Below are 22,690 nucleotides of genomic sequence, written 5' to 3'. Positions count from 1 at the left end.
AGTAATGCAGAGGTCAAATGTAGCCTGTAATATGAGAAAAAAAAAAATCAACCAAATGTGGCAAGAAAGGTGGAACAGAGGTCTGGGAATTTACATGGAAAGGTGTATTGAGCACGCAGAGCTCATCTTTTTATAGGATATGATGGGGTATCAGTGCTGGGGTGGATTTGGATGAAAGAAGTGGTGGATTGTGTGTCGTCCGATTCACACTCCGGAGCGGAAGGTGGCGCTAATGCACCAAACGCGCTGGATGCCAACACGCCGTAAAACAATCGGTGGAGAGTCGTCCTGCATGTCTGCACACTCCCGGCGGGTTCCTCGACCAGTGTGAAGGCTTTGACCACCTGTGTGAAAGAAGGATTTCGCAGTATGGCGTTAAATCTCACCATCAATACAAGCAACCCGCCTCTCGGTGAGTCCTGAATGAACCCGTCGGGGCTTCTTCTACGGCAGCTGCTGAGCTAGCTGTAGCGCGTAGCCTCGCTACGTGTCATCTTTACATATTTTGGGGGAAAATTATTCCAGTTTATTTGTGTATTATCAACACTGGATGGCTGCCTGTCGAAATGAGGAGAGCGGACCGGTCTTTAGGGTGATGTGGATAATGCGACTGGATTGGAAGACAATTAAATGTAAAACACTAAAAAGTTGTGTTTATTTAGTTGAGATCGTCTGATGTTGTTCTCTGAAACCAGACGAATTAAAGAGCAGGTTCGGGAGAACTCAGGAAATAACGTGACTTAGCACGCAGCTTCGTAGTTTGTTTCTCCCGGAACAAAGACTGTAACTTGGCCCGTAAATGAATGAGAGCTGGTCGGGCTGCGTGTTGTGGTCGCTGTTCTCTGACGTCACGAGGACCCCCCCCCCCCCCCCCGGTAGCAACGATAAGCTAATGCTAACTAGCGTGTAGTCGTGGCACTGAGAAGACCACACGTGGACGGTTGGTGGACATGTCCTTTTAGTTCAGTCTCACACGTAACGTGTCCACCGTCACGGTGAGGGTCGATAAACACGTTGTTTAAATACGTGGAAGAAGAACTTGGAAATGTCTCCTTGACAAATGACAGGATCCGGGAGCGTGAAGTGACCCGGGTCGGTTCATGTCCGCGTGGCTGAAGGTTTTATTTACGACGTCGTACGTCACTGATCGTATCTCCACGTGGCAGCTCGCTCTGTCGTGTTCAATAAAGGGCTTTGCGATGGTTATTGTGAACAAGCGTTGCACCCACACAGTTGGTGTTTGCGTGAAGGTGAGCTGCTGAAATGCGCAGTCACTAAACAGCGCCGCTGTTAGGTTTGGACGGAGTACTGCAGGCTGATGCAAGCACCCTGAAACGTGGACTCCATGGACGGACTGGACAGTTTCCCACTGATTTCTGTTTCGTTTGCTTCACACTGGCACTCTTACTGGAAAGTGGTATTTCTCTGTAGAGATGAACCTGACTAAACCATGTCTGCAGCTTTTCATCAAGCAACTTGAATATGACTTCGTACGAGACAGACAGAGAGTTAGAGATGCTTACAGAATGAGGAGATTGATTACTTGATCAGAATTTGCACTCCATTTTAAACGTTTTGCATTAGAAACTACCCTGATGTCACTTACAAGCAGCGTAGTCCCAAACGGTTTACGTGTATTGACATCGTCCATGAGATTATGAGTTTTCTACTCAACACTCGCTCAATGTTTACATAATAAAAGCCACTGCATGAAATTACTGAGTGTTTTGCCATGTAAGCTAATTTAAGGATGGTTGGTTTGGCAGAGCTTCAGGAAACACTGGAGTTTGCGTGCTTTATATCACAGGACCATTTCAACTGGTTGTCAAATCTGTGGCGATTCCAGCTGGCCTTAATAAAGCACTTCTCGATTAACTTATCAAAGCTGACTGCTTTCTGAAGCTGTTTTCAGACATATTTTGTGAGACTCTTAGTTGCACAGACCCAAAATCACTGCATGAATATATGACTGCCACCCTCCATCGAGCATTAATTACAGTCATCGTCTCCTACCTGCTGTAGACCTCGGGTTGATTTTGAAACTATTAGAAGAGCCTTTGACTAATCAGCTCTGACCAGCATATGTGCTGAAACTCCACCACTTCAACTACATTTAGATAAAAACGCTTGATTTCTGTGTCATCGCACTTAGCCATCAACTGATTGTTTCGCCCTTCAGAGTGGCTTTGCGAGCCTTAATGCTAACAGGGTTTCCAGACTATAATCACTGCAACAACAAAAAAAACCTCCTTAAACTGTGAGCAGTTGTCTGGTAACGCCAGGTTAAGACTCCTATCCAGTAATGAGGTAAAAACAACCCGACCACTAACAAACAGTGTATTCTCCTCTCTGTCCTGCAGGAGCACTTCTAGCAGCTGAGCATGTGAAGAGCAGCGTGCAGGTATCAGTGGAGGAGGGCAAAGACACCCGGCTTCACATCTCAGAGTGGGTGACACACTTCTCAAACTGCTTTTCCCGTTTAAATTGCAGAATGTGTAAAGAGCGTGTGAACATACAGGATTTGGAATTTGTTATTTTAGTTTTTGACTTATTGCTCATCTTTTCGTCCCTCAGTTCGATCCAGTTCAATGATGCCAACTCCATCAGTCGCTACTTGGCCCGGGTGGCTCCCGCTCTCGGCCTTTATGGAGCCAACACAATGGAGCAGACTGAGGTGTGTATGTTTCTGTGTGTGCGAGATGTTTTGTAACAGCTTTGGATTCGTCGTCCACATTTGAGATTCTGTGTTTTCAGGTCGACCACTGGCTGGAGTTCAGTGCTCGGCGTCTGTGTGATCAGTCCGGTTTGACCGCTGCACTCGGTGACCTGGACAAGGCCCTCTCTCTGCGGACCTTCCTGGTCGGACATGCCCTGACCCTGGCTGACCTGTCTGTCTGGGCCGCCCTCAAAGGTCAGTAATGTCCAGGACGTGCCAGTTTTCCTGTCTGTCTGCCTTTATTATTACACTTTTGTGGTTAAACAGGTAAAATGCAGCGCTGCATGTCGTGGCTGTTTCCCTGCAGGTCATGGGGAATGGCCGAGCAAAGACAAATCCTTCCACCACGTTAGTCGCTGGTTCTCTTTCCTGAGCTCCCAGGTTCCTTTCTCTGCTGTTGGCAACAAGTACGCCAGTAAGAAAGCTCCACTGAACAAATCCAGTGTAAGTGTCATTTCAGGTTTAAACAAATAGTTTCTTTAAAAAATTCAGGTCATCAAAATGAATGTAAAACTCTGCGAGGTTGACCCAGGGACTTACACAGAGTCACTAAACTGACGATCAATATCTTTATTTTATACCAAACCTTGATCTTCACAGATTGATTGGCTCCTTAGATTAAAACATAAGTGGCCAGGATAAGGTTATGACATAATTGCATATTTTTTGTCATATTTCCGACTGTTTGTGTGTCTGTTCGACAGTCAGATGAGAAGAAGCAGGATGTCGGGAAGTTTGTTGATTTGCCAGAAGCTGAAATGGGAAAGGTGGTGGTTCGATTCCCTCCTGAGGCCAGTGGGTAAGTGTTGAACTGACCGTTAGGAGATCGACTGATTATAAATGACGATCGTGCCTTTAGAGTTTAGTACTTTTCTTAACCATTGCTCTGCCTGTCTGTAACCAGATACCTGCACATCGGCCATGCCAAGGCCGCCCTGCTCAACCAGCACTACCAGGTCACATTTAAGGGAAAGCTCATCATGCGCTTTGATGACACCAACCCTGAGAAGGAGAAGGAGGACTTTGAGAAGGTGAGTTATCTGTGGTTTCAGAGCATATGAAAACTGATCAGATCGGAAAAAAAAATACGAGAAAAGTTAGTTTTGTGTTCTTATTTCGACATTTCTTTGCTCCTCCTCAGGTGATCCTGGAAGATGTTTCCATGCTCCAGATCCATCCCGACCAGTTCACCTACACCAGTGACCATTTTCCCATCATAATGAAATTTGGAGAGCAGCTGCTTTCCGAGGGCAAAGCCTACATCGACGACACCCCTCCTGAGCAGATGAAACAGGAGAGGGAGCAGCGTGCCGAGTCCAAATGCAGAAGCAACAGTACGCCTCTCAGTTCCCTGGGGAAACCCACAACAATTACCAGTCTGTGAATATTGAAGCTCTACAACATGCAATTTTTTTCCACAACTTCTCCATTTCTACTCTGTAGCTGTGGAGCAGAACATGAAGATGTGGTCGGAGATGAAATCGGGGACAGCGCGCGGTCAAACCTGCTGCATGAGGGCCAAGATTGACATGAACTCCAACAACGGCTGTCTGAGAGACCCCACCTTGTACCGCTGCAAGAACACCCCCCACCCTCGCACTGGAAGCACCTACAGGTACTCGGCTGATGGAACCAGGGACGGGCACAATAGATTTGATTTGACAGCAACGTTTTAAGGCATTTATGACAGTAGGGGTGTGTCTTATTGTATTGTTCAGAATAATCCTGTTATTTTTAATATGATAAAAAAATATTTAAAAAAACTATTACATTTTGAGTTTTGTTGATGTGATGACATACCATCTGGTAGCGTAACAGTCTGAATCCCATTATGTCCTGATAGATCACCCCTACAGTGCAGCGTGGTGGTAGCATCATGTTATGCCGGTGCTTCTCCTATTTAGTCCTGTCAGAATTTTAACATGATCGCGGTTATTTAGGCTGTCATGTTTCATCACTATTTCCATGTCATTTTCCAGTTTCAGGTTTTACTGACGTTTTTTTTTTATTATTATTATTATTATTATTATTGCGTCATTTAATTGCGCCCTCTCTTTCTGCTGTGGGTCAATGTGACATGAGTGGACAAGTAGCGTCACCTACTGTTTATCTTAAAACATCTTTAAAATTCAATCTACGGCATTTAGATGAACATGGATTTAGTCGCAAAACCAAAAACCCCAGCCAATAAAGGGCTCTGTCTTCGTAAGTATGTATGTGTGTTATTAAACTATTATTAGTCTTATACTACAATAGTTGTAGAATGTGAACTGAAAATTTAATGACGGCGCTACTGAGAGTGAATGTAAATGACTGATTTGTCCAAATAACAGCCCCAAGAAGTGTTTGTGTCAAATATTGTAAATATTCAGGTATTGATTGTTCTCCCCCTCCAGAGTCTACCCTACATACGACTTCGCCTGCCCCATCGTGGACAGTTTGGAGGGAGTGACCCACGCTCTCAGAACTACCGAGTACCACGATCGTGACGAGCAGTTCTACTGGATAATCAATGCTCTGCGCCTCAGGAAGCCCTACATCTGGGAGTACGCCAGACTCAACCTCAACAACACAGTGCTGTCCAAGAGGAAGCTCACCTGGTTCGTCGAGCAGGGATACGTCGATGGATGGTGAGTTTCTTTGTGTATCTGATGTGATGCGTTGTAGTGTGCCTTTTTTTTTTTTTTCCTCTCCACCCCGAAGATTTATTTTCACTCTTTCTCATCTCGTCCTTCAGGGATGATCCCCGCTTCCCAACTGTCAGAGGAGTCCTGAGGAGAGGGATGACAGTGGAGGGTCTGAAACAGTTCATAGCAGCACAGGTACATCTGTCAGCCGGTTAAAAAGGAACAGGAGAAAGACCTGTTTTCGCAGATCACACGAAAGGTTGTGTCAAATATTATATACCATGTGATGTCTCTTTATAGGCATAGACCACATTATAATGTCATATTTTTCAGTTTTCTATTTGCTGTAAATGTTCAGGATACTTTTTAAACAACAGGACTCTGTAGTCTGTGCCAATGTCAATGTCATGAATTAATTTAAGTCTTTTCTTGTCTCTTCCTCTTTCCAGGGTGGATCGAGGTCTGTGGTGAACATGGAGTGGGACAAGATCTGGGCCTTCAATAAGAAGGTACATTTATAAACGTTGTCATCTCAAACTTCGGTCTGATTGTCTGAACCTAGTGATGAAGATGATTCTGATCATGAATTTTAATCAGTTGCCATTAAAAGCTGTTCAGGTTTGCTGCGGCAGTACAAAAAACACCCAAAACATTTAGATTTGTCTCACTGGACATCTCTTAAAAGAGCACGGAGGACAGACGTGTGAATTGTTAATTACACAAATAAAACACATTTACTTTTCCCATTTTATAAATCAGTTATGGTTCATGCAAAAATAGTGACTCTCTTTTTAGCCTGCTGGTGATGCTTTTTTAATTTAATTTAATTCAGACTGAAATATTTGCTGTAATTTATGTTTCATGCTAATTAACAAATGTCAGCATGCAAGCATGGCAAACTGAGTTAGTGACAGAGTTAACTGTTATTGGCTGACGGCTCTTTGTATTGTTAAAATACAACGGCAGGTCATTTTGATGAATTAACTTCTATCTAATGAACTAGCTCTTTGAAGTTTAAGGGCTCTTTGAAGTTTAAGGGCTTTTAATGAACCAGAATAAATCATATGTAATGAATGAACAGGACACAAACCTCTCAGACTGACGCCTGTCGTTGACACGGGTTCAGAGAATTGCCTGTGTTCTTCACTGCTGGCATGGCTTCGATCTGCTTGTCTGTTCTCATTCTGTTAAATGCTTTCATTTGCTTCCACCTCCTCTCCTCTGCCTCATTATCCCTTCCTCACACTTTTTATTAACTCTAATTATAATGACGGCCTCAAAAACCACATTAGTTTGGATTCATGATTTGTTGTTCCCATTTTCATCCGTCTGGACTTCATCAGTGTTGCTTCCTCTGTGTGGTTTTCCTTGCTGGCACTTGCTGCTTCATCCCAGGGTTAGGTAGAAGGTGTGAAACATGTACACAAACACAGGGAGCTCAGTTTTATTTAGAAGTCCATTGGACAGGTTCTGACTGATGGAGGTGGATAAGACACATTTAACAGCAACCAAGTGTAGTGATCAGTTATAGTTAGGATGAGACTTAAAAACAAACAGCTCTGTCCATTCATCTGCATGTGTAACTAACCCGCTCCTCCCTGCCCTCTGACAGTTTCATGCCCCTAAACTTCCTTCATGTGAACTTGGGTATATGTAAAGCTTCTGTATGTTTAAATGTGGTTGCCAGCGTTCCTCACACGTGTTCAGTTCTACCTGGGAAGTTTTACATTTTGTATCTGTGTGGTCTTTTAAAGGAGACTTTTCTCACTATTGTCTCATAGAGTTGCTCCTAAACACCTCAGCATATTTGCAATTCCAGATGTTTGAGGGTAAACGGCCTTCTCGTTAAATCTCTGTTTTCTGTGGTGATGATTCAGATTTTCAATATCATGAACTATATGCCCGTACACTGTAACCAGGGCTCTATGTGCCACACCGATAAAAGAAAAGCACCACGAAGAGAGCTATTATCCTTTTATAAACTGAAAACATTGTAAATACAAATTTGAGATTTGTGTCTGGAAGGTTTATATTTAGGATCGATTGTTTTCTGTGTCCTTGTAAAGCCAGGCTTTAGTGTTAGTGCTCTGTTTGGAATACGGGCGTAGCTAATATTAGCTCGGTCTTATATATGTTTTTAAATTGGGACAGGAGTTGGCATTTGAATGTGAAAGAGACGCACATTGCTCTCATTCCACCGCGTGTTTCATTGGTGTCAGGGTCAAGAACAGGTTTGTCGTGCTGCCATTTTGAGTTCAACATTTTTACAAGCTTCAAACAGCACTGTGCTGTTTTTGACACCTGACTTTGCAAAATCAAACTATTTCCAAATCACTGAAGCATCGTGATTACCTCTCTTCAGTGTGTTTGACTGCTATTTGCACATATTTCGGTACAATCATGACTCTAGAAATCTACTGTCGATTAAGGTTTTTTCTCTTTTTTTTTTTTTTCACATCAGGCAAAAAATTCATACTATTTATATGAACTTGATATACAGGCTTAGTTTGTTGAAATCTTAGTGAACTAAATCGTAGTCCACTTCAGCCAATGCTAAGGAATTTTATCAAAGTTTATTTAGTATTGATTCAGCTTCCACTTGCTCCTCTTTTGATTCCCCGTGTACTCAAGTGCAATTTTAACAGTGATGCGCAATTAGGTGTGATGGGGAGCAACGATTGTGTTGTTGTGGGTGAGAAATGTGATCGTTTTGTACGTGTTAAGAGAGGGCGCGTTGTCATGATGGAGAACCGATCAGCCATTGCACAGAGTGTTTAATCTCAGAACATCACAGTGCAACTTGGTGTTGACAGTCTGACCATGGGGGAAGAATTCATGGTGCACAACCCCTGGTCCAAGAAAACGAACCTGCTTGTGCTCCTAACCTGAACCACCACCCTGTCTGGGACAATGAGGCTCTGCCACTCTTGAAACTCAATTAGCACTCACCACACCTCACCCAGGCTCACTGCTTCATTGCTGTTTGATGCACTTCAAGGGTCTCTGTTGTAGATTTCCCGAATTCAGTGACAGTTATAGCTTCCCCCGGCTGCACTTACATCACTGAGCTGCTCACCATTCGCACTCATCAGGAACCACCTGTCAACTTTTTGATCGCTCCTCGTGACGTTGCTGATGACGTCGAAGAGGCTGCATTATTAAGTCAGGGATGCTCAGAAAAGAGCACAGGGCACAAAGTGGGGCTTAGTTAGAGGTTGAGGTAAGAGACAAACAACAGGCGGAAGGTGTAACGGCTTTACAGAGGTCAAAGCGGCGAGGAGAAATTATGTGACTGGTCCATTCTATGTAAATGTGTCTACCTCCTTCCTCTCTCTCTTCCTCCCTCCTTGTATCTGACATTAAACAGCATCTCACTCTTCTGTTTCCAAGCTGCCAGTTAGCTGTCTGAAGGTACTCCTCCACCTCCTCCTCTTCCTCTTCTTCCTCTTCCTCATTTTCACCCTCCCTGCTTTCATCATGTGCCGGTTTACCTGAACGTCCACCAACAGCCTGAGCTATTTTACCAGCCAATCAGGACTCTAAATCGTAGGTTCGCAAAGATGATGTTTGGAAAGTAGTTTTCAGGTTAGATTCTGTAATATTATGAATTAGGCATATCGAGAACTTCAGTTCCTAAAACAAGCTGTTAATGGTGACATTGATGCAGGAAATTAGGTAAAAAAAAAACGTCAAGATGTTAATGTGTCTTGACAAAATCATCAGCTTAATTTAAACCATATTAACTGTACCACTTAAAGAGCAAGTTTACAACCACCTACTGTACACACTCAAACGTCCCTCCCTCTCTTCCTCTCCATCTGTTCCCCTTCATCGCTCACCGCACTGCAGATTTTGGTCGAAGCTTTTGAGACGTCGTCCTCTCGTATGTTAAATGTATTCTGATATGTTCATTGTTCTTAGATGAGTCTCATTTCCTAAAATGTCTAACATGACAAACATCAGTTACTAAGGAGGTCTAATAGAGCAGTGTGAAAATGCCCCTCCAGCTTGTTTATATATTGACTTGTTCATGTATATCTGAAACTACTGCCACTTAAAAGATTAAACATCTAAACTAAAGGGAAGTACTTTTGGTATTAACTCTAGAAAAAAACAATTCCTTTTGAAAGATACTTACAGATTTTGTGGAATTCATACAAATCAAATCTAAGTGTTAATATTCCAGAGAGCTGCTTTTGAAAGCTGATTTGTGGTGAGAAATTTTTAGCATACTGTATATACTGGTCCCATTTTGTTATGATAATTCCATGTTTAGATTCTGCTGAAATAAATAGGTTACATATTGTTTTAATACATTGGTTTGCAGAAAAGCATTTGCCAACAGTTATTAGTCATTTTCTAGTATAATCTGCTGGAAACAACATTTTCCCCCTGTAGTTTATCCATCTACACTCACTGGCTGGTAAAATAGTGGATGTGGATGGGGACTGAATAAGCAGCTGAACAAAAGCTTGTGTCACTGACCTGCATACAGTCATGATTCAGTCATGAAATCTGCTTTTCTTTCTCCCCGAATGGCTTTCTTTCTTTATTTGTCACTTACTGAGCCGAGGTGCCTTTGTTCAGAGTTTTTGGTTTGGTTTCAGAGAAACCTCTTTTTGAATGAAGTTGCATCATTTTCTGCTTTGTCCTTTCATTACTCAGCATTTTGTCCATGGAGATTGTTGCAAAGTGCTAGTCCACCGTTTCTCTCACTGACCTCTGTGTGTACGTGTGCGTGTCTTTTCCGTTGTTGGTGTTTTAGGTGATTGACCCGGTAGCTCCCAGGTACACAGCTCTGTCCAGCTCCTACGTGGTTCCTGTTTCCGTCCCAGAGGCTACAGAGGAGATGAAGGAGGTGGCCAGACATCCTAAGGTTAGCAGTTCGTTGTTGATTTGAACTTTTCTCATGTTTTGCTGAGTTATTTAGGCAAAACAAATGTTGATGTTGTTCATTGTTTCGCCCATTAAAACACCTGTCATTTATAACTCAGTTTGTAAAACAATCTTTTATCCACTGGCTACTTTTCATGGCGGTGGTGTACATTTCTTCTATGAAGGACACCACTCTAAAAGGGTTCAACAACTTTCTCTACTTTTACTTTGTACTCTTGGCCTCAAAAACACGTTCTCTGGGGAAATAGTGTTTTCTGTCCTTCCAGGATGAACCCACAATTTTGTTTAATGATTCTTAGTCACAGACTATGCTGTTGGAAACATCTACTTTTTTGATTAGTCATCATAATCTCTCATAATTTCTGTGCCCTTCCAGAACGCAGAGGTTGGGATGAAAGACGTTTGGTACGGACCAAAAGTTCTGGTTGAAGGAGCCGATGCTGAGACTTTTACTGAGGGAGAGATAGTCACCTTCATCAACTGGGGCAACCTCATCATCACCAAGATCAACAAGTGTGTATTGATCATTGATCAGCTATCCTACATTGTTAAACATCCCCTCCAGACGCATTTTAAGACATACAATAATATTCTGCTTGGAGCACTAATGTGTCTGATTTGGTTTGTCCACAAAAAAGTACAATTCATTTGTTAAACTTCTTAAAGTTAGAATATCCAACAGAAGTGACATCACTCCTGTGTTGTCAAATGATTAAAAAGTGCATCACCTCTTAATAATCACATTATTTCTAAGCTGACAGGGGGATACTTCCTGTTATGAATAAAACAAATTAAACAAATAGGTTATCAATGGAAAACAGCGTTTCACTGTCTGACAAATCAGACAATGTGAAGGACGTCAACCTCTACGAGCAGCGTTTGAGAAAAAAAAAAAAAAAAACTTGCTTGCTCTTTGGAACAAAAGATACAATTTTGCTGTGAAACATGAAAAGAGGCCGGATGAATATTGGAAGCAGAATCTTTAAGACCAAGTAAATGCATTGTGCTAACAGTAAACCAAGGAGGTGGGAGTGTGATATGTGGCTATGTGAGTGCAAGAGGTGCTGGGGAGACGACATTTATAATTGTATGTGGATATACCAAAATACAAAAAACGCTTAGTGATTAGAGCAATGGCAGAAGAGGAGTATTCAAGCATGATAAGGATCCAAAGCAAAGAAAATACAAACTATTACCTGAACAAGTATTTTGCATTGCCTGACTTAAATCCAGTATGATACCTTTTGGGGTATTTTAAAAAGAAACGCAGACAGAAGCCCTTCAGTAAAGAGTAACTAAAACAAATTGAAGAGTGCCAAAATATGTCTCAAGAAATCTGTGCGACACTGACATCCTCTAGGCTGAGAAAGTTTGTGTTTATCATCACAAGTAAAGGTAGACATGAACTATAGAGTGGAAGAGGACTTCATGCTGAATCATGCAGTGTTGGGTTAAAGTAGTGATATACCTTCTCATCTGTTCACGTTCTCATCCTTTCTTGCCACTCAGAGGGGCAGATGGTAAGGTTGTGTCCATGGAGGCTCGTCTGAACCTCGACAACAAGGACTACAAGAAGACAACCAAGATCACGTGGCTGGCTGACACCAACAGCGCCCCCCTGCTGCCCACCATCTGCATCAACTACCAGCCCCTCATCTCCAAAGCCATCATCACCAAAGAGGACGACTTCAAAGACTACATCAATAAAAACAGCAAGGTCAGCTCTTTGCGCTGTGTTTGAGGTTGTGTGTTTGAGGTTGTGTGTTTGAGGTTGCGTGTTTGAGGCTGCGTGTGTGTGTGTGTGTGTGTGTGTGTGTGTGTGTGTGAGAGATTCCCTGTGTTTATTCCTATAATGTCTTGTGCTTCAGTTGGAGGAGAAGATGCTCGGTGATCCCTGTCTGAAGAGCCTGAAGAAAGGAGACGTCATCCAGCTCCAGAGGCGGGGTTTCTACATCTGCGACCAGCCCTACGAGCCAGTCAGGTGAAGGAAACAACACCTGAATCTGCTCTCTAGCCAGTTTTATTGTTATACTGTTTGTGTCTAACTGTGGGTGTGTGTGCAGTCCTAACAGCTGTAAAGAGAGTCCTTGTGTCCTGCTCTACATCCCTGACGGTCATACTAAGGAGATGCCGACTGCCGGGTCCAAAGACAAGAACAAGAGCCAGGCCTCCAGCAAAACAGTGAGTGCTTTTGTTTTGTAATTATATACCAGCTGCTTTCATCCTCAGTATTATCTGCTTATGTTTTAATAAGTGTGTAACATTGATTAAATAACAGCACTCACTCACTACGAAAGCGTTGCCATTCACCTCAAGTCAGCTTGTTAATTATTTATACTACTGATGTTTTTCCACCACGTGGTACAGCTCAACTCAACTCGACACCCCATGCTTTTTGAACCAGGTACATTTTCATTTTCCAATGCAGATAATATGCTCTCACTGTAGCTGGTTGTCTTAGAGACGCTACATGAAACTATCATTTACAACATGACACACACTCACTGGATCCTTTTATTGGCAACCAAACAGAGAAACATCTGCAGTTATGACGGCGTTGTTTTGTGGGTTGACATTAATCGAGTTTTCCAGAGAATTCAAAATATTGCAGCCGCTATATTAATGAAGTAATGGAGAAGATGTTCCCACCTATAATGGTGTTCAGGCTCGCAGTGGGCAAACATAACATCACATATTCAAACAGCACTGTATTGGGACATCAGCAGCAATAGCAGCAGCCTAACATGGTAATTGTTCACTGGTTTAACCAGTAATACAAAGGTTGGACAAATAATAGAGACTGAGGTTAGAAAAGGGCCGAACCCAGATTTAAAGACACCAGGGAGCCCCAGTCTTTAATTACAAGAAGGAAACCGTTTCAAAGAAAAATGTGCCGTCATCTCTTAGACTTCTGGGATAAACCTTTCAATTTCTTGCTCTTCTCTGCTCTCTTAGCCCGCCAACCCGACCAAGACTCATTCAGCCTCTGCGCCTGCCTCAACCTCAGCAACTGGCCTGTTCTCCAGCATTGTAGCACAAGGGGAAGCTGTCCGCCTGCTAAAGGCTGCCAAAGCTCCCAAGGACGAGGTGGACAAGGCAGTTCAGCAGCTGCTTTCTCTGAAGGTAAGTCAGCCTCAGCTTAAAGCTGTTTAAAAGATAAAGATATTTAAATCAAATGATTTGTAATCTCATCCTTTCTTTGTAGGCGCAGTTTAAGCAGCAGACAGGGATGGACTACAAGCCAGGCATGGCTCCTCCCACTTCTGCTCCAGCCCCACCCACCCCTTCATCAGACTCCGCCTCCTGCCCATTCACCCGTGTTTCCCAACAGGGCGAGCTGGTCAGGAAACTGAAGGCAGAGCAGGCACCAAAGGTACAAACATCTTTTCAAGTTATAATCGTGTCCACATCTGTTTGTCTTTGCGCACGTCCCAATTCATCTGTCCGTTCGATTTGTCCCGTCACTTTTCATGTTCTCATTCGTTGGCCACTGAATTCTTGCGTCTTATAGTATCTGTCCAGTCGCCATTCGCTTGTCCGTTCCCATCCCATGTGCATGATGAGTTTATTCTAAAATACCCCCAACTGTGAGATGATTTGTCGCCGGAACCAGGACCAGGTTGACGCTGCGGTGAAGCAGCTCCTCGCTCTCAAGGCAGAGTTTAAAAAGATGACCGGTCAGGATTACAAACCAGGAATGGCCACGCCCGCCTCCTCTGCTCCTTCTCCTGTGACATCCACCTCCTCCACCCCCCTCTCTTCTTCTTCTCCTTCGGGCCTGTATGAGCGTGTTGCACAACAAGGGGAGATTGTGAGGAAACTGAAGTCTGAAAAAGCCCCCAAGGTATTTAGATGGAATTATGCAGACTGTGAAGTTGTCCTGAACAAAACACAAATTCTTAGCTGACTAATAGTAATTAAGAAAAAAAGCTTCCTTCATCTTCGTTCGAAGCCGCGTCATCAATCAATCAAAATGAAAGCGAAAAACTTTGGGGAAGAACAGACAGTTTTTCATGTTAACATAGCCGTCTAGCCTGAATGCCCACCCTGCTCCCGAACTGTGACTAGCCCGCTTGCTTGATTATATATTGTGTTTTCATATTTGATGCATTAGTACTTTAAAAAAGAAAGGGCACCTTCACATGAATACTAACGACATTGCTTTGTAAACAGTGTTGGCGGGTCTTTGCTGCGCCTGTTAACTTTGTTTAGTGTGCTACAGAGCTGGGTATCCAACTTCTTCAATAGTATCTACTATTAGAAGAAAATACCTCATTTGGTACCAAATTTCGAGGCCTCAAACAACCGCTGCCTTGTTTACGCAGGAGTACATTTTCTAAGCGCTGCAGTAACTGGAAGCTTCATTTCGCAAAGCTGGCTAGCTAGCATCTACCGATAGCAATCGTAGCATCTAGTGGTAACAAAGTCAAGGTATCAGTATCAGATTTATAAATGAAACTCAAAAACGTCATATCACATTGAAAGACAGTCAATACAGTTATGAAAAACTGAAAGAGAAATTTGACATGTGCTTAACATATTTGTTTCTCCCGATTACAACACATATATAAATAAGAAATACATTCAGCATGTATTGTATTTTACTTTATTACTTGGTTTGGTTCGCATTTTAAATCTTCTACACTTCAATAATGGTCAGCCAAGAGTGGGACTTTATGGATCCTTATGATGAATGACCCCAGACTAAAGACAAAACTACCATATGTGCAGTTAAATTTCATCTGGAAATACATTTAACACCAATGATATTATTGAATGACCAGTGAAATTTAATTATTGTTAACTCAACACTTTGATGGAGTTCTTTCATCAGTAAAAGTAATTCTGATGTTAATTATGTACATATGTCATAACAAAAATGTTCAGCTGTTTATTTGATTATAAAAACCTTCATGAATTGAGTACCGGTTCCCTTCATTGCATCTCTCCAGGACCAGGTCGATGCAGCAGTGAAACAGCTGCTTACCCTGAAGGTGGAGTACAAACAGGTCACAGGCCAGGAGTACAAGCCTGGAGCGGCTCCAGCTCAGAAAGCCCCCGCCCCCGCCCCCGCCCCAGTCCAGAACAGCCCCAGCTCCGCCCCCGCTGCCACCGGCCTCTACGAGAAGGTCGCTGAACAGGGAGAAGTGGTCAGGAAGCTGAAGACTGAAAAAGCCCCTAAAGTGAGATTTTGAGTCTTATTAAGCATTCAGTTGTCGTTCAACTGTTCGTGCTGCCTTGACTAAAGGTTTTCCTCTTCCTGGCTGTTCATCAGGATCAGGTAGATGCTGCAGTGAAGCAGCTGTTGGCTGTGAAGGCCGAGTACAAACAGCAGACTGGACAGGATTACAAACCAGGATCACAAGCCCCAGCTCACCCTGCCCAGACCCAGTCCAGCCGTGCCTCCACCCAGTCCAGCCCTGCCTCCACCCAGTCCAGCCCTGCCTCCACCCAGTCCAGCTCTTCCCCACAAACCCATGAGCTGTTCTCTCAGGTGGCCCTGCAGGGAGATCTGGTGAGAAAGTTAAAGTCTGAGAAGGCCCCCAAGGTAAGGAACCAATCACAGAAAGGAATTAAATACAGCTCGTAATGACGAGGGGAAAAATAACACGTGTTGTATTTCAGGACCAGGTGGACGAAGCCATTAAGACTCTACTGGACCTGAAGAACAAGTACAAGTCTCTCACCGGAGTGGACTACAAACCAGTAGCTGCCGCCGGAGCCACTGGAGGAGAGGACAAAAACCGCAAGGAGAGGGAGAACAAGACTGAGAAACAGGGAGGAGGAGGAGGGAAGAAGGGTAAAGGAGACAAGGCCGGTCAGGGCAAGGAGTCGTCAGGAGGAGCAGGAGGCTCAGGAGAGGGTCAAGGACCCAAGAAACAGACACGGTGAGAGACCGGGAACAGAGGAGAGCTGAAAGCTTTAGCTTTGCGTTACGGTTGGATTTTAGGCAAAATGATAATCTTTATCCCTACAAATAATGTGAATATTCTTAGAAGAATATTGAGGAACAAAATGTTTTTACTTTTTGCATCCACAAGTGCAAATGTATCCTCTCACATCAGCATTTTCCAAACATCAGCCTGTTTTCAGTTGTATTTTGGTATTTCTAACTGCACTGACTGCTGGAGGTGTTAGCGGCGAAAGAAAACAAAATGTACTGCAGATATGTGGATAAATAATGTGGTATTTGGAGGAAATGGAGGGTTAGAATGTCCGAGCCAATAAAAAGCCTTCATGCTGAGTCACATTGTCAGATTTCTGTTTTGAGCACATTATCGTGAATGGAGTAAACTTCATTGTTTGGTGGGAAGTCATTGGCAGCTGGTGGACGTTACAGTTCCATTCGCTGTACATTTTAGCAGGATTGTTGTCGTGATGATATGAATGAATAAAACTCCAGTTTTAGTGCCCGGCGTTAGATCAGTGCTGAAACACACGTTGGTAAAGGGTCGGGTTGATTTGGACTCTGAAGATGGATCATCTGTAGCCAAGACTGTACGCTGCTGTGGCTTTAACGGCTGAGGACGGTTTTTAAAATCAGATTTGGTGAGTCTGAATGATTGATGTGGTTTTCATCTGCTCGTTGTTTGCCGTCAGTCTTGAGATTGTTGGCTTCATGGGAGCACTACGCTGCTGCTTGTGCTTATTTATGTTTTTAGTCATACTTGTGGTTACGGCTTGAGGGATGGCAATGTTGGTCTGGTTGGTCCTGACTAATATATAAGAACAGCTATTGGATGAATCAAGAGGAATACATTCATGCTCCCCAGAGGATGGACATCCCCTGACATTTCCTCTATCAGCACCATGTGGTTGTTTGGCCTTTAGGAAAATTTCCTGACAATTACTGAGTGAATTGTTATGGATTTTGGGGACATATTCACAAGTTGGATCCATTATTTACAATATAATGTACTACATCTACGACCTGCCGTTTTTGTGTGCGGGTATTCTAACTAAATTCATCCAGTATATTATGCACTCAAAAATGTATAGGGAGTCATGAAAGAATCAACAAGGGTTAGGGGAGGTGATTTTGGATATGGCCGAATGTCTGATGTTTTGGTGGATGACCTACAAAGATGACATTCCCATCAGCCTCAGCTGTATTTTGTGTTTCGTGTCTTAGCATGCCAACATTTGCTAATTGGCATAAAGGATTTTAAAGAATTTAATGATTAAACTAACTTGCTTAATATCGTACCTCCTTCACATTAGCATGTTATCATTGTCATTGTGAGCATGTCAGCATGGTGCAGCCTCACCGAGCCACTCTTAAAACTTTCATTTGAAGACCTGCTGAGAGAAGATTGGGGTTTTAAATGATAATATGTTCATATAAGATGCAAAAAAGTAAAAAAAACAACAACAAAAAAAAACTTTTGTTCCTCGGATCCATTTTTATACTCTGCTAAAAAAACAGGTGATTATCATTTTGTCCTCCTGGTGCAGCGCTATGTTTTATCAGTCAGCAGCAGAAAACTGGTTTGCTTGACATGCAGCAGCGACAGTGTGTCGCAGTGAGGAGAGACTCAGTTGCATGATTGATTGGACTGGAAGTCGTAGTCATTACTCCTGTGTGTTGGTGCACTCAGGAGTAATGATCACTGAACCTGCACTTTGATATTTCTGTGGGTTGAACTAACGAACCGAGCATGAGCTGACACATCAGTGTGTGTGTGTGTGTGTGTGTGTGTTGTTTCCCAGGTTGCTCTGCCATTGAATCTGAGCAGAGCTTCATCGCCACCGCCTTAAATCTGATAAATAAATCTTACTTTAGGAGCTCTTTTAAGTGATGCGATAAAACAACTTTGGTTGACAACACTGCAACACTGTAAAACAGACAGTTTACTGCAAACAAAATGATTTGCGATTGAACTAAATTTGTGGTTCACATGTAATTATGACCTCCTCCTCTCAGCGATGGCGTTACGCTAACTCATTCATGTGTCTCCTGTCAGGTTGGGCTTAGAGGCCAAGAAAGAGGAGAACCTGGCTGACTGGTATTCTCAGGTGAGCCTTCACTCTAATGAAACTTGTCTCTACATCTAGTAGTCCAGCCTCCTAAAATGTCTTTTTTAATGTTGACCCTCCCCTTCAGGTCATCACTAAAGCAGAGATGATAGAGTACTACGACGTGAGCGGCTGCTACGTGCTGCGGCCCTGGGCTTTCTCCATCTGGGAGGCCATTAAGGAGTTCTTCGACCGGGAAATTAAGAAACTGGGTGTGGAGAACTGCTACTTCCCCATGTTCGTCTCTCAGGCCGCCCTGGAGAAGGAGAAGTCCCACATTGCAGACTTCGCTCCAGAGGTAAATATGAACCCTTTTCACAGCATCTTCTCATGAAGCGATGCAGAGTGTGACTGCACAATGTGGATCAGTTAAGTTTCCCTGGAGGTCAAAACGGCCAATCAGAGCTGGCCAAACAGAAGAGAAGCTAAAAGGCGCCCTCCACACAGAAGTTGAGCTGAGGGTGCTTAACTATAAGCTATACTGTAAATAAAATAAATAGTCATACAAAAATGTGCAAAGAAAACCCCAGAATAAAGATATTGAAACATACAGCTAATTCCCCCTTTAATGGTGCTGATGTCCCCCTTTTTTTTTTTTTCCAGGTTGCCTGGGTAACCCGGTCAGGAAAGACTGAGCTGGCAGAGCCCATTGCTGTGAGACCCACCAGTGAGACAGGTCTGCACCACACATCTTTGATGGAGTCTGATTTAAAGATCAACGCTCAACATGTAGCTTTTAAATCATTGTTTTTAATGAGGCTGCCGTCATCAACCTGTTTTCTGTTTTCTTCAGTGATGTATCCGGCCTTCGCTAAATGGGTCCAGTCCCACAGAGACCTGCCAATCAAACTCAACCAGTGGTGTAACGTTGTGGTCGGTGTTCAAATTCACATCTTCCTTTCTCCTTTTTACTGAATGGACTGGTGCCCTGTTTCAGTCCTGCTCTCACTTCTTAACTCTTTCTCTCTTCCACTCTCTCCTTTTAGAGGTGGGAGTTCAAACACCCCCAGCCGTTCCTGAGGACAAGAGAGTTCCTGTGGCAGGAGGGACATACAGCGTTTGCCACAAAGGAGGAGGCAGCTGAAGAGGTAACGAACCTGACAACACCGCCTGACATCTACAAACAGACCTTTATCCACCACATTTAATGACTCAAACTGAGCAGTACTGAGACAGTGCAGTACATGTGGTACATTTAAAATCCTAAAGGGAGTTGTTTTTGTTGGATTTTGTGTACATAGGTGCTGCAGATCCTGGATCTGTACACCAAGGTGTATGAAGAGCTGATGGCCATCCCTGTAGTGAAGGGGAGGAAGACGGAGAAGGAGAAGTTTGCAGGAGGAGATTACACAACTACGGTGGAGGCATACATCTCTGCCAGTGGCCGAGCTATTCAGGTAACACAACGGGTTTATTCACTTGATCTGCTCATTCATTCACATCAGTCAAGCAGAATATGAAGTGTAATGAGGCAAGTAGACCTTGTACTGAACAGTGATGTCCTCCTCAGGGAGCTACATCCCACCACCTGGGTCAGAACTTCTCCAGGATGTTTGAGATCGTGTTTGAGGATCCCAAGAGGCCGGGCGAGAAGCAGCTGGCTTTCCAGAACTCTTGGGGAATCACAACCAGGACCATCGGCGTCCTCACCATGGTCCACGGAGACAACATGGGCCTCGTGCTGCCACCCAGAGTGGCCTGCCTGCAGGTACACACTCACATATTCTCACACACATATTAAATTTGTTACATAAAACAAGACATCTGCTTTTTTATACTACTTTGTTTTTATATTGACAAACCACTGCTTTAAGTAAACAACCAGTCTAACATGTCTCTTTCCCTTTTCCCAGGTTGTCATCATCCCATGTGGGATCACTGCATCCCTGCCAGAGGCAGAGAAGGAGGTGCTGATGGCCCAGTGCTCCAAATACCTGAGCAGGCTGCAGGGCGCTGGCATCAGGGTGAAGAGTGACCTCCGAGACAACTACTCCCCAGGGTGGAAGTTCAACCACTGGGAGCTCAAGGTCATTAATAAAATCATACTAGTAGTAATTCTAACTTAATTAAGAATAGTAAACAATGAAATGGAGACGAATCTGTGATCACTTTATAACAAAATAACACTTTCTTTGTCTCTGTCTTTTTTTTGTTGTGTGTCTTTGTCTTGTCCAGGGAGTCCCCATCCGCCTGGAAGTCGGCCCTAAAGACATGCAGCAGCGTCAGTGTGTCGCAGTGAGGAGAGACTCGGGCGCAAAGGTGACAATACCAGAGGCCGAGGTGGAGAAGAAGCTGGTCACCATGTTGGAGGACATCCAGAACAGCCTGTTCAAGAAGTAAGACATGCTGCTCCACATCAGGGTCGGGTTTGATTTGGTAGGGTGTTTGGCTTTTGTTAAAAATGGACACATCAGCTGTTTGCAACAACAACACAGCAAGACGTGTTGCTGATGCTGGTTGACCAGAAACACATCAAAACAGGAAGTGACAGGTTTATGGGTAATGTTGTCTTCTCATGAAAGTTAGAGCACCAGGTGTCTCTGCATCAGTCTAATCATAAGGTGTTTATTATTTCACACGTTGTCTTTGTGCCTACAGTATGTGTTAAATTTGTTATTTTAAATGCATTCAAAGCACTTACTTTTTACATAAGATTTATTTGATATTACAGCCACACGCATCCGTCACATTTGATACATTTTTTTGCAACTTGTCTTTTTTGCCAACTGCCACAATTTTACAGCAAAAAGAATGTCATGAAACTGAAGCCAAATGCATCGCTATTTTTAAGAAAAGCCGCTGCTACACAAAGAACCTTTGATCACAAAAACAACCGTCGTGAATCCTGGTGGGACTGGTCATTGCTGCCGGTCACTGCTGATCACCTCTAGCAGGGAGCAGTGACGTGACAGACTGTGGACGGGACACGGGAAGATTAATGAAAGTGTTTGTTTGTCAGAGCCTCAGATGACCTGAAGACTCACATGGTGGCTGCAGACACAATGGAACAGTTCCAGAAAGATTTGGACCAGGGCAAGGTGAGCCACATGACCCGCAACGCAGATATTTCACTTCACTTCTGACTTCACCAGAGTCAATAATTGATCATATATTTGCCTTGCTTGATAGATCGTCCAGATCCCGTTCTGTGGAGGAATCGAATGCGAGGACTGGATCAAGAAAACAACAGCCAAGTACGTCCCACCGTCTGAGGGAGCTAAAGGGAAACTAGTCACCCAAAAACTCAACTTTTTTTTGATGTTCAGTCGTTTCAAATGTATATATTTAGGATTTTTGATTATTTGTAAAATACTATCATTTGTCTTATTCAAATTAGGTTTTGATGAAAATAATTCTCTCTCGATTTCACCTCACTCTGCTGCAACTGCTTAAATTTCACCCACTAAAAGATATTATTTTTGCCTTCTTCCTCCTACAGGGACCAGGACCTGGAGCCAGGCGCCCCATCCATGGGAGCCAAGAGCCTCTGTATCCCCTTCTCTCCCCTGAAGACGGTGCAGCCTGGTCAGATGTGCGTCAGCGGCAAGGAGCCCGCCCAATACTACACCCTGTTCGGACGCAGCTACTAAAGACCTGCTCTTCTGGAGCAGGAGAAGGAACATCTCGGTAGAAAAGGGCTCTCCCACCTTTTCTTTACCCATTTCTTCACTTCATCTCGTGTGGGTGTCCAAGCTAATGGAGGCGACTGAACTGTGGGATTCAAAATGCGAATGTTATTTTTTGTTAACACGTTAACATTATTTGAATACACGTGAAAGGAGGAAAAATAGTTTACTCTTAGAATTATGTTATGATCCATTATTATTGTCCCCGGCTGATTATTCTCTAATCGGCAATGTCGGTGAAGAAATGATTTACAAGGATTGAAGGTTTGTCAACATGTTATACTGCATGTCATCTCCCGGAGTCCTTAGTATGGTTAGTGAAATGATAATACCACCTGGCAGATTTGGTTACCACTTTATTGATATTTTTGTACAACTCAACACTTAAAATGTAATTTAGCTTTTTTTTTTTTTTAATATGTTAAGCATTTATTATTTAAGTGGGTTTGGGCCTTTTCAAAACTGGCAAAACTCTCAAAAAAACAAACCAACTAATACTGATGAATAAAATGTCCTGAGAAACTTAACTGACGACGACCATCTGTGGAGAAGAACTGTGTCTGCCAACAGTCCCATCTCACTCGCAGCCAAACTGTCTCAGGAACTCCGCAGGCTTGCAGGCGGGGTGTTATTCCTACAGCTGTGATGAACTACTTACTATAATGGTTAATTGCCGGTGATGTAGCCTTCTGTCACTTCTCTCCCATGAAAGGACCCTGCAGCTTGTCTGTAATAAAGGTATTTCCATTGCGAACTGTCTGGTGTGTTTGTGCATCCTGGATAAAAATGGGGGATGACAGATTCCCACC

At 43.4% G+C, this 22,690-nt stretch overlaps 1 protein-coding gene across 3 annotated transcripts; it reads left to right on the top strand.

Moving 5' to 3' along the window:
* Positions 1 to 250: 250 nt before the first annotated feature.
* eprs1 (glutamyl-prolyl-tRNA synthetase 1) lies at positions 251 to 22,635 on the top strand. 3 transcript variants are annotated; one of them, XM_069173479.1, is made up of 36 exons: positions 251 to 412; positions 2,361 to 2,445; positions 2,575 to 2,674; positions 2,755 to 2,911; positions 3,024 to 3,160; positions 3,421 to 3,515; positions 3,621 to 3,747; positions 3,858 to 4,050; positions 4,160 to 4,331; positions 5,113 to 5,346; positions 5,454 to 5,538; positions 5,793 to 5,852; positions 8,734 to 8,754; positions 10,109 to 10,219; positions 10,616 to 10,752; positions 11,749 to 11,956; positions 12,108 to 12,220; positions 12,303 to 12,420; positions 13,195 to 13,362; positions 13,445 to 13,612; positions 13,853 to 14,083; positions 15,192 to 15,422; positions 15,515 to 15,787; positions 15,865 to 16,127; positions 18,204 to 18,255; positions 18,344 to 18,553; positions 18,859 to 18,931; positions 19,049 to 19,128; positions 19,242 to 19,343; positions 19,497 to 19,652; positions 19,766 to 19,963; positions 20,109 to 20,282; positions 20,431 to 20,591; positions 21,215 to 21,293; positions 21,385 to 21,449; positions 21,695 to 22,635. In XM_069173479.1, the coding sequence occupies exons 1-36, from the start codon at positions 370 to 372 to the stop codon at positions 21,843 to 21,845; spliced, it is 5,031 nt and encodes a 1,676-aa protein (XP_069029580.1). In that variant the 5' UTR covers positions 251 to 369; the 3' UTR covers positions 21,846 to 22,635. The 3 variants fall into 3 exon arrangements, with proteins under 3 accessions (XP_069029580.1, XP_069029581.1, XP_069029582.1); XM_069173480.1 differs by lacking the exon at positions 8,734 to 8,754; XM_069173481.1 differs by lacking the exon at positions 13,853 to 14,083.
* Positions 22,636 to 22,690: the final 55 nt, after the last annotated feature.

This window comes from Embiotoca jacksoni, unplaced genomic scaffold (genome assembly GCF_022577435.1).
Source record: "Embiotoca jacksoni isolate LCO1_2020_lvr unplaced genomic scaffold, fEmbJac1.0.p SCAF_6, whole genome shotgun sequence".
NCBI lineage: Eukaryota > Metazoa > Chordata > Actinopteri > Embiotocidae > Embiotoca > Embiotoca jacksoni.
The sequence above is the reverse complement of the archived record's forward strand: the minus strand, read 5'-3'. Positions and strand labels throughout refer to the sequence as shown.

What these genes read in the sequence shown, in the direction of transcription:
- eprs1 (XM_069173479.1), top strand. Translation starts at nt 370, where the DNA reads ATGGCGTTAAATCTCACCATCAATACAAGCAACCCGCCTCTCG. An exon ending in AACAGTTCATAGCAGCACAG is followed by an intron (nt 5,539 to 5,792) that starts GTACATCTGTCA and finishes TCCTCTTTCCAG; the next exon opens with GGTGGATCGAGGTCTGTGGT. An exon ending in ATCATCACCAAGATCAACAA is followed by an intron (nt 10,753 to 11,748) that starts GTGTGTATTGAT and finishes CTTGCCACTCAG; the next exon opens with AGGGGCAGATGGTAAGGTTG.